At 41.7% G+C, this 12,108-nt stretch overlaps 1 protein-coding gene across 1 annotated transcript in view; it reads left to right on the top strand.

The window, feature by feature from the left end:
* GSR (glutathione-disulfide reductase) overlaps positions 1–12,108 on the top strand; it is a 42,355-nt gene that overhangs the window by 2,427 nt on the left and 27,820 nt on the right. Inside the window, 1 exon segment of the mRNA XM_058289989.1 lies at positions 11,437–11,463. Within this exon segment, the coding sequence (XP_058145972.1) occupies positions 11,437–11,463 (27 nt within the window).

The following is a 12,108-nucleotide window of genomic DNA, read 5'->3' as shown; positions in this document are numbered from 1 at the left end:
ATCTGCTGCTGCACCAACTTTGGTTTCCCTAAAAGCATTGATATTTTTGGCAAATCCTCCATTTGATTTTTTGTGGGACATTCCATTAGGGCTCTTCTCAACGTGGGTTTTGGTTTTGAATGGCAAGGCAGGGTGCAGCTATGGGTTGAATATAACCAGGTAATAAAACCTGGGTTTAGGAAGTCTGAGGATTACATTTATTTGAGCTATCCACAAACTTAAGTGCAATGATTCCAAGCGGGTGTAGGGAAAATTGAGGCTTTCTGAAGCATTATATCATTTGTTCATGGATTCATTTCTGTTATCCTCCTGGGTACTGAGGTGCTAGGGTTGGGCAGACTGAGGGGGAAGGGGCAGGTAAACATCTGTGAGACAAGGATCCCTTCCCTCGAGGAATTTACATTGGTGAGGGAGATAAATACAGTCAGTCAATTCCACAGCGGAGTTACCTTTCTTAATTGTCCTAGGCAGTTAACAGATTTTGGTAGTTAAGAGGAAGGTCAGAATAATCACTTATTCCCCTTCTGCCTGGGCACCATGAACCTTAAAAGATGAGCATCATCTGAGCTAAAGGCTCAGAGGCTGGATCTATTATGTAATCCAGTTGAACTGGAACAGAGGGTACCTCTGGATAGAAGTAAGAGATGGGAAACTCGTGGGTAGGTTGTGGCCAAAATGTAGAGTTTATGGAAGCACACTGAAGTGTGTAAGGGTTTTAAGAAGGAGAGCGACACAAAGTACAGTAAAAGTGATTTTTTGGTAAGTGGTGCTGTTGAGAAAAGCCCCTTCGCGAAGCCACATAGTTTAAGATTGTTGAACCAGTTTTTTTCCTAAAATATATTTAATTCTAAAGCTTAGTAGTTGCTGTGGGTGAATACATATGGATGATTCAAATTAGAGTCATCCTCTAAGTAGTGCCTATTTCTAAATGGTGGGATTATGTTTTGTTTTTGTTCATTTATTAACTTATTTAACAAATATTACTGAACATGTACTGTGTGCCAGGTACTTTTTTAGATGCAAACAAAGCAGATTAAAATCTCTCCCTTCATGGAGTTTATTTTTTTGTACCATGTAAAAGAAAAATTAAACAAGTTTGATTTAAACCTTCTTCCTTGAAAATTTAGCATGGAGTGGTAGAACAGGAAGTGATTAATTTTTTTTTTTAAATTAGAGAAGTGAGCTTATGAAACAATCATGCATAATGTGCAGCAATCCCGTGTATCAGCCTTTCACCAACACCTTACATTGTTGTGGAATATTTATTACAGATTATGAAAGAACATCATCAGAGTATTACCACTAACTATGGCCCGTAGTCTACACTTGGTATATTTTTTCCATATGCTCCCTATTATTAACACCACGTGTTAGTCTTATACAGTTGTTATAGTTCATGAGAGAACACTCTCAAATTTATATTGTTAACCACAGTCCACCTTTGGGAAGTGGCTTATTTTTTTAGGTACTGTGACTGGGGATTGAACCCTGGACCTCGTATGTGGGAAGCCAGTGCTAGACCACTGAGCGACATCACTCCCCTGAGTCGGGTTTGTTTGTTTTTTTTTCCATTTCTTTGTTTTTTTTGTTTTTAAGTAGGTACCAGGAACCGAACCTGGGATCTCCTGTGTGGGAAGCAGGCACTCACCTGCTTGACTGCTGGGAAGTGATTTTTGATCTATAAATCTAATGCTTCCCAGCCAGACTAAACTGCTGTTTCTTTAAAAATGGGGTTACTATGTACGGTTGCCAACTTTTAATGTTTTTAGAATAATGTTCATTAAAAAGTTTTCTTCTATCACTGCCGTTTTTATCACGAATGATATTTTAAGAAAAGTAGGAAGCTTTTATTGGTATAACCTGTGGAACAAGGGACCCAGCCGTCAGAAACCATCCCTTTGCTTAGAGGTAGCCATGACTTGTAAACAATTTTAAGCTTTGTTCTCAAGTGTAGGGGGAACCTTTCAGTGCTGCTTCTGAGGAACCAGACATCAATTCATTCTAAAAACATTTAGTTAAGGGTCTACCATGTAGGTCTCTTCCCCCAGCGCTGCTAACTTGACAGATCTGATATGAAGCCCCAGCAGATGTATTTTATTTATATACTGATTTACTTTCTTTCTTAAATTTTTATATTGAAATAATTTCAAACTTACAGGAAAGTTGCAAAAATAATACAGAAACAATACTTAGAACTCCCGTGTACCTCCCTCCACCCAGATACCTGATTTTACCAACCATCTGCATTTTGCCACATTTGTTGTATCATTCTACCCATCTATTTTATCCTTTGCTAAACATTCGAGAGTAGGTGCATATATTGTGTTTCTCTAACACTTAGCACTTGCATGTACATTTCCTGAGAACAAGGATACTCACTTATGTAACCACCTTACATACTCCTATCAAGTTCAAGAAATATAGATCTAGAGCATACAGTTCTTATTATAATTTTTCCAGTTGTCCCTATAGCATCCTTTTGGGCATTCTTTCCTCCATTATCTGATCCAGTCCAGGATCATGTATTATTTACATTTAAATGTCACTGTCTCTTTAGTCTTTCTCTCTTTAATTGTGATAACATATATACAACATAAAACTTCATCTCAGCCAACTCTCCAGCATACGATTCAGTGGCATTAATCATATTCACAATGTTGTGCTACCCTTGCTACCATCTGTTACCAAAAATTTTCCTGTACCCCAGACAGAAACCCTGCACCTTTTTGCATTTACTCCACATTCTCCTTTCCCCTGCTCCCATATACTTCCCTCCCCAAATGGTGCTTTACTTTCTGGCTATGAATTTGCATATTCTACTTGTTTCATGTAGTGGAATCATGTAAAATCTGTTCTTTTGTGTCTGGTTTATTTCAGTCAACATGTCTTCAAGATTCATCCAGGTAGTGGCATGTGTCAGAACTTCATTCCTTTTACGGCTGAGTAATATTCCATTATATGTATACAGCATATTTTGTTTATCTGCTCATCGGTGGATGGACACCTGGGTTGTTTCCATCTTTTGGCAATTGTGAATAATGCTGCTGTGAACATGGGTGTACAAAAAGCTGTTCGAATCTGCTTTCAATTCTTCTGGGTATATACCTAGAAGTGGGATTGAGGGGTCAGATGCTGATTCTATGTTTAACTTTTTGAGGAACTACTGAACTTCTCCACAGCAGGTGTACCATTTTACATTCCTGCCAACAACATCTGAAGGTCCCTATTTGGCTGCATCCACGCCGGCACTTATTTTCTATTTTTTAACGATAACCATTCGCATGGGTGCAGAGTGGTATCACGCTGTGGTTTTGATCGGGTGTGCAAGCTCCGTGGGTGATTCTGCTGTGTGCCTCCACTAGTGTATGTGAGTCACACACAGTGTCAGGGGCTTTGTGGGGAGCAGGGACTGGACCTTCCCCCCCTGGAAGCATTAGAGGGAGTCGGGTGAAGCCTGCGACCTTGTGAAGGGCAGAGGACCAGTTAGTCCGTTTCCTAATTTCATGCCTCTGTATGGCGTGGCTACTTGCCTTTTTGACTCCTCTTTAGTCTTCTTTCCCAGGAGGCTTTTCCTCCCTCCTGTTCCTGCTTATTCTCAAGATGAGTGACGTCTGTTTGTGTGTCTGAGAGTTCCCTTTTCTTGAGTAGAATTTATTACTTCCAAGACACCTGAGAAAAGGAAGTGAGCAGCTTGGGTGGGAGACGATCTTGTCCCCATCGTGTATTCAGAGTGAGAGGCCGAGGAGGACCAGAACGTCCTCCACACCTGAACGGCTGACCCTCGTGAAGAGGCACGTGCGGCTCGGAAGGCACATTTCCACTCTCAAACTAAGTGTTCCTTTTCTGGATCAAGATGTAGGGGGGGCGCCAGGCAGAGTCGTGGAGCGCTGGCCTCACACTTGGTGGTGGGGGCCCCCCTGGATGCCCCCCGGGGGTGGGGGGGGGAGCCCAGGGCAGGTGGGGACCCCGCCGTCCATCTGGCCTCTGGACCCCATGGCCGGCCTGCCCGCAGCTGCTCTGCCCCTCACACATTGCCTCTCCGGGCTCCTGAAAAGCCCCTTGGGGGCTTTTCGTGGAAAGCTCTGAAGGGGCAAAATGACCCCGCTGAAACCCCTGCTGTGAGACCCCTTCTAGGCCCACGTTTTCACAGGACACGCCCAGGCGGGCAGTGAAGGACTACAGGCAGGCTGTGGGTGAATGCGCTGCGATGTAGGTGTAGGTGAGAGGAGCGGACAGGTTCCCTCGAGCCTCCCAGCTGAACCCGGGCGAGGAACAAACCACCCTCTGCGATGGGTTAGGACAGGATGATACTGCCACAGTGAACAAACAAAACGCCCGAGGAAGTGGAAAAAAATGGCTTTGTTTTTTTTTAAGGAAACTCTAGGAAGAAACCTTCCAGGTTTTTTTTTTTTAAACAAATTTTTTTTGGTGCATATTAAGAAAGCATACAATTCATCAAAAGTGGTATTTGGTATACTCATATAGGTGTGCATTCATCACTTCAATCATTATTAGAGCATTTTCATTATTTCAATAATAATCATGAAAAACAGACCAACCAACAAACAAGAAAATTTCATCACTTCTCAATCCTTGTTTCCCCTCCCGTACATAGCGGCTGTTTCTGGCCATTTTTGCACAATTATTTATTTATTAAGTTTTATTCAGATATATACCTTTCAGTCTATCCCAAGTGTAGAGTCAGTGGCTTTTAGCGTAATCAAAATGTTGTGCTTTCATCACCACAAAAAATTTTAGAACAATTTTATTACTCCAAAAAGAAAAACTCCACACCCCTTAGCAGCCTTCCAGGTTTTTAAAATCTGCACTTATCTTTCCAGCAGTGACATTGAGCCTCTTTGTTGGTGGAAGGGCCCATGATGTCTGCTGTTCTGGGAACTCTGTCCATGTCCTGCCTTCAGCTTTCTCCTTGCGTTGTTGATCTTTTTAGCAGTTTCTAGGACCTGTTTATGCTTGGGGGAAATTAGTCCTTTATTCATAATATGAGATGCAAAGTTTTTTCCCAGTTTGCCCAGGGTGTGTTTTTTTTTAAACTTGTAAAATAAAATACATCACAGAAAACTGCACAGGGAAAAAAAGTTACAGGAGTGTAGGGTATTGGGTTAGACATGAAGAATAGGAAACAGAAATAATCTATATAATTCAATTAAAGGTAAGTAATCCCTCGCCACCTGCTGCCATGAAGAAAGGGGAGAAAACCAGATGACATGATCTTTAAACCTCGGCTTTTTGAGTCTCCAAAAACCTGTATAGAATGCTTCTCTCATGATCAAACATAGACCAAGGAGAAAGGCAAAGACTGCCGACCGCGGAGGTGAGTTAGAGCCTCCAGGAGGTTTGTCTGCGGTTTACTGCTCTGCCCACGCAGAGGTCAGAAGAGTCAGCTTGGGGAAGAGTTCACTCTGACTTACCAGCTCTTTTGCCCCAGGGTCTGCAGGAGCACCTGTTCCAGGCGCTTGCTGACTGTACTGATTTTCTGATAGAGAAATCGTGCTCCTGTGGTATTGGCACGCCGGACTCATCAGTGAGAGCTGGGAAGTGAGGGCCAGGCACTGTGCCAGAGGCCTTCCGGGGTGGATGTTAGTGTCACTGTGAGCTGTGCAGCACCGCAGCACCGTTGGCGGCGGGGGGCGGCTTCAAAGAGGCCTGAGTAGTAGGTGATTGTGCACAGTAGGTGATTGTGTTTAAGTCTAGGCTAAAAACAATTATTAAGTAACATGGGAATTGTGACCTACCTCGAAGGTGTCTGAGCGAAGATTTTGACATCTGTATCCCCATAAGGCTGAAGATACAGTTTTTTCCCCTTATTGGAGAAGTTTTGGGTTTACAGAACAGTCAAGCTTAAAATTCAGGATTCCCATATACCATCCTACCATTAACACCTTGCATTCGTGTAGAACGTTGGTTACAGTGAAGATAACATATTTTTATAATTGTACCATTAACTGTGGTCCTTGGTTTAACTTAGGGTTCATTTTGTAGTGTAGTTCTATGGATTAAAAAAATTTTTTTTTCCGTTACCATGTATGCAATCTAACATTCTCCCTTTTTATTACATTCAGATATGTATATCAGTGCTGCTAATTGCATTCACAATGTTGTTCTATCATCGTCATCCATTACTGAAACATTTCCCTCATTTCAGATGAGAACCCTGCATGTTTTAAGCCTTAACTTCCCATTCCCTATCCCTACCTTGTCCCCTGGTAACTTAGATTCTAGATTCTGACTCTAGGAGTTTGCTTATGCTAATTGCTTCAAATCATTGAGATCATACAATATTTGTCCTTTTGTGTCTGGCTTATTTCACTCAGTATGCTGTCTTCAAGGTTCATCTCTGCTGTCACGTATCAATACTTTATTCCTTTTATGGCTGAATAATACTCCATCTTATGAATATCCAACATTTTATTTATCCATTCATCCACTGATGGACAGTTGGGTTGCTTCCATCTTTTGGCAATTGTGAATAATGCCACTATGAACATCAGTGCACAAATATTCTTTTGAGTCCTTGCTTGCAATTCTTTTGGGTATATATGTAGTACTGGGATTGCTGGGTCGTATGGTAGTTCTATACTTAGCTTCTGAGGAACTGTCAAACTATCTTGCACAGCGGCTATACTATCTTACTTGCCACCAGCAATGAATGAGTATTCCTATTTCTCTGCCTCCTCTCCAACACTTGTTATTTTCCATTGTTCTTTTCTTTAATAGCAGCCACTCTAATGGGTATGAAACGGTATCTCATTGTGGGTTTTTTTTCTTGTTTGTTTTTGAGGTACCAGAACCTCATATGTGGGGAGCTGGTGCTCAGCCTCCTCCCCTTCTCATTTGTTTTGCTTGTTTGTTTTTTTGTTTGTTTGTTTGTTTTAGGAGGCACTGGGAACCGAACCTGGGACCTCCCATGTGGGAAGTGGGCGCTCAGCCTCTAGAGCCCCTACTGCTCCCTCATTGTGGTTTTGATTTGCTTTTCCCTGATGGCTCATGTTGTTGAACATCTTTTCATGTATGTCTTCTTTGTATATCTTCATGTATATCTTCTTCGGATAGTTGTTTAGTTAAAGGCTTTTGCCTCTTTTTTTTTTTTTAAGGGTTGTTTTGTCTTTTTGTTATTAAGTTGAAGGATTTCTTTATATATTTTAGGTATTAAACTTTTATTGGGTGTGTGATTTCCAAATATTTTCTCCCATTGTGTAGGTTGTCGTTTTACTTTCATGATAAAGTTCTTTGATGCACAAAAATTATTAACTTTGAAGAGGTCCCATTTATCTATTTTTTTCTTGTGTTGCTTGTGCTTTGGGTACAAAGTCTCAGAAACCATTGCCTAACACAAGATCCTGAATATGCTTCCCTAAATTTCCCTCCAGGAGGTTGATGGTTGTGGCTCTTATATTTAGGTCTTTGATCCATTTTGAGATGATTTTTGTATAAGATGTGAGGTAGGGTGAATATACATTTTAATAAGATACCATTCTTTTGAGTTACTATTTTAAAGAACCCTGCCCTCAGTTCTTTCAATATCGACAGATACCCTTCAGAAACAGAAAATTATCCAAATTGTTTTCGTGGGTTTAGAGTTTCATAAAAGGGGCACACCTGTATTTGTAAGTGCCAAATAAAGGAGTGATTTAGAAAGGATGAGGTTAGAGGAATTTGTCAAATACTGTTGTTAAAAATTGTCTATTGATTTACCTTGATGATTGTTTAATTTTTTGGTCTTTGTGTGTTTTATTTATTTTTTATTGTCTTTTTTTAAAGGTACATAGATCACACAAAATGTTACAATAAAAAATATAAGAGGTTCCCATATACCTCCACTCCTTACCCCCACCCCTCCGTTTGATTTTTTTGCACCAATCTGAGTATAATATTTCTTCACCATCTGCCTCACAACCCTCTAAGTCTGCAGGGACAGATAAAGAAAGACTGCCCCTGAACTCCTCAGAGTTCCTTTTCTTTTTTTTGGGGGTGGGGTGGGGTGGTAAAAGGTACTTTGAATAAGTAGCAGCAGAGAATGTTCTTTTGTGGAGCGGAATCTGAGGAATTTGGAAATACTAATAACCTTTGCAATTTATGAATGGATTCCAGTGAGTCATAAGTGATAATCTTGTATTCGCTGGGTGTTGCAACACTAGAGATTAAATGAGATGTGGAATCACAGGTTGTTTTCTTTTTTGGTGCATGTGGCGGCATGAGCTAGAGAGGCCAGATGTATTATTGTGCAGTGGGCGTCAGATAGCGCAGAGAACTGACTTGGGTAAAAATGCCTTTCCAGAAGAGTTTTGAGTCCCCCTGAATGTCCCAGAGTAGCAAGCCTTTTAAGTTTGATGATCCCTGGCACTGGGAAGTTCAGATTAATCTAATGTTCTGGTTTGCTAAGTATTGAACCCAAAACAATTTTAGTCTCACCCTTTAACACCTTTTGCAGATATTTCAGTTCCTGCTTTAGATCTTCTTTTGCAAGGAATGCTTTTTTCCCCTTTTCTCAAGTTAGATGCCCTCCCTGGGCTAGCCTTTATCTGAAATGAAAAAGGTTTTAAAAGTTAAGGCATGACCACTGAGCATTTACTATGTGCCAGGGACAGGGCTAAGCGGTATCTGGACAGTGCAGTTACTGTGTAAAGACAGAAATCTTTATCTATTTTGGTTCCCAAAATATTCCAAGCCCCTGTAACAGTATTTTGTACATGGTAGGTGCTCAGTATACATTTGTTGAACGAATAAGTTGATGAATCGATGGTATTTTGCTTGGTAAATGATGATGGGTCCATTTTCTAAGAAGTGCTTCCTTCCTCATACTGGTCTTGGACTAGATTTTAACCAGCAAAGAAGGAAGACAGAAAGAAGGAACTATAGACAATTATGGGGGGCGGGGAGGTGGGGGGGACATGGGACTAGAAGATAGTTTAATGCATAGGTGACATCTTAGAGGTACAGTTGTAAATTACTCATCAAGTTCTAGTTCTGCTGGCATGGGCAGTGTGAAGTTTTACCTATCTAGGCAGAATTGAAAGTAAGTAGGAAAAATGAAGCCCCTGAATTTTGCCACCTTTCTCACCAGACTCCACATATTGTTTCCTGTGAGGCAGTGGCCGACTGAACAGTGGGATTCTCAACACCAGATTGGATGAACTATCACTGTCAGCTTGGAAAGGGAGACATAACTTACAGGCACCCCTGTGACAATGAGTACACTCAAGAGTGCAAGACACTTGGCTGTTCCTGCATCTCCTCCTCGAGTAATGCCCCCCTGGAGAATGCAGGGGTCGGCAAGGGAATTTGCCAGGTGAAAAGCGTTGTAGCTTTAGGTCTTTCTGGCGATGTGCATCTCTGGGAAGCCAGAGCCCCTTCACCCTAGTACCTACCCGTCTGGGAAGCAGGTTTCTTTGTAATGAAGGATCACGATTGATTTGTTTCAGATAGGGATCTGCTGGCGGAACTTATCTCCTGTTTTTTTCCATATACTTTTTGTGCACAGGCAGGCAATAGGTTGCAGAAGTAACAGAGGTGTCATTGTCATCAAATTTGTCATAAGAGAGCAGATGTGGCTCAACCATTGGGCACCCGCCTCCCATACAGGAGGTCCTGGGTTCGGTGTCAAAATTAAAAGTTGAAAGAAAAAAGTATATAGAGTAAAATATGCTGGCTTTCTCCCTCCCAGTCAGGTAAAGACTGTTGCCAGCTTGTAATAGAGCCAAACTGTGTTTAAATCTACATAACACAAGTGGATCGTGAAATAGGTTTTATACGGCCTCTTGCTATTTATCTTAGAACTATTTCCATAACAGTGTGTAGAAATCTACCTCATCCTTTTAAATGGTGGTAGCGTATTCCATAGCCTCAGTGCACAGTAGTTTATTTAATCTTCCCTACTGATAGGCAATTTGTTTCCCTTATCCACTGTGATAGTGCACCGGGGCACTTCCTTCAACATGCATATTTGGGCACATGAGCCTAGTATGTTGACTCTCTCTCCAGGACAAATTCCTAAAACAATTGCTGGGCCAAATGGTATATGCTTATAAACCCTGATTATGATCAGTCTTTTAAATTTTTAGGAATCTGGGAGATTAAAAATACTTAATTGTTTAGATTATCTTTTATCATTTTTAAAAATTGTTTTATTCAATCTTGCTTTTTTTTTTTACTTTTATTACTTAAGTATTTTCCCAAATAATAGCTAACAGTAGGGAAATGATCATACCCAAATATGTGTTGATACATAACCTGACTCTCTTTGTGCTTTTAGCTTTTTTATATGTTGGGTTGCTTCTTTAGGCTAAATGCCTAGAAATAGTCATGTCCTGGGCATTTTGTATGAGATATAATAACTGTGCCAGTAAGCATGAGTGAGCATGCAGATTTTTTTTTTTTAACATACACAGTGATACCTTGTTTATTTAAATCTCAAAACTTTATTGTAGTGACTAAGCACATTGCCCAACACACCCCAGCATGTTCCAGTAAGTATTTTATAAGGTGAAAGGGCACCTGGAATGTACATTAGACCCAGGTCTAGAGAGCTAAGGAGTCTAAAACATGCCAAAGTGAGGTCAATCTAGTTCTCCTACAACTAGTTCCTCTGCTATACCACTCCGTGTAATTAAAGTCATACTTAACCCAGCTTGTTCGGGTCTTTTTTAATGTTAGAAATTTTAGTTATCCAAAGGAAATAAACAGATGTGAACAAAAATATGAGTGTAAGAAAATACATTGCAGGTTGTTTAGAAGGGCCTTTGGGAGGAATTCCTCTCTTGCCTTACTGGTATGAATTGTTCTTTTCCTAAGCAATGGGTTAGTTATTATTTGATGAAATCTTACAACAATGTGTGTTTTCTCTTTCGTGTTGGTTGCTCCAAGGTCAAGAGTCACATTTGTGGTCCCTCTTTCACAAGTGTGTAGACTTTAGAGCGTGGATGAATCTCACCTCTTGATCCATCATCCTTTGCTCTGAGGAATCCCGTAGATTTCCACCAGAGGTTGTCTCGGGACCTCCTGGGTAATTTGCCCAGCGTACTCCATTGTAAGTTTCCGAGAAACCCTGTGAGACTCAGTGGTCCCTCGGCCCCCACGGGCAGGTCCTCTCACCTCCCTGCTGCTCTTCTCTTCCTTGCACTGCTCCATCCGCTCGGGCTTCTGCCATCTGACTGTGGCCCTCTCCGCGGCACAGTCCCCTGGAAATGGAATTGTCTCCTTTCTCTCGACTGCCTTTCTTGAGAAAATACTGATGAATGAAAATCTTTGTATCTTTCTAACTCTAGAATAGGAAAAAGGAAAATAACGGTGTAGAATTTAGTTCATTGGGATTTAGAACTCAGGGAGGTCTCCTGGCTCAGACTTGGGGTGCATTTCTGCAGGTTTATTTGATGTTATTATTTTAATGTGCTTAAAGTTTGTTTTGTTTTCCTCTAGGTGAATGTCGGCTGTGTACCCAAAAAGGTAGGATTTTTAATTCTTCTCCATCCACACTCCTTTTTTCATATTTGATACATCATGACGAGACTAAGGCTGTTTCTGGATGTATCTGTTAAGATTCTTTCTGCAGGATATAATCGGAAACCAACTAAAATGGTTTAAATAATAAGGTGGGTTTTAAAATGTTCATTACCACTTATTGAGAACCTGGAGATAGGCAGTTCCTGAGTTGGCTTAGCACGCCAGCGGGCTGAGAGGAGGCCAGCTCTCTCGCCCCTTTCCTTTCTGCCTTCCTGGGTATGTAGTCAGCAGTAGCCCCCCTCGGCCACAGAGGCTCCGCGAGCTCCAGGCAGACTCTTCCCACGGGCCGGGCTCCACGTTGCTGTAGGTCCTCCTGGCGGGATTGGGCTGCCCCTGCGGGGAGGCTGGCAAGCGGGAGGACGGGGAAGGGAGAGGTTGCTAAGGAGATCCCTGCCGGTCATGCTGAAGAAATCCATCCTGAACGTTCACCACGTGGTGGCTTCTCGTGGGGAGGTAACCAGGACCAGCGCAGTGTGTGGTCATGATGGTCTAGAAGAAACCAGGACCAGCAAGCCGTCTGCGGTCAGGGCCCACAAGGAAAGCACGACCCATCTGCAAAGGCTGCTTTTCCTCAGTGGGGAGATCCCG

This window comes from Dasypus novemcinctus, chromosome 29 (genome assembly GCF_030445035.2).
Source record: "Dasypus novemcinctus isolate mDasNov1 chromosome 29, mDasNov1.1.hap2, whole genome shotgun sequence".
Lineage (NCBI taxonomy): Eukaryota > Metazoa > Chordata > Mammalia > Cingulata > Dasypodidae > Dasypus > Dasypus novemcinctus.
The sequence above is the reverse complement of the archived record's forward strand: the minus strand, read 5'-3'. Positions and strand labels throughout refer to the sequence as shown.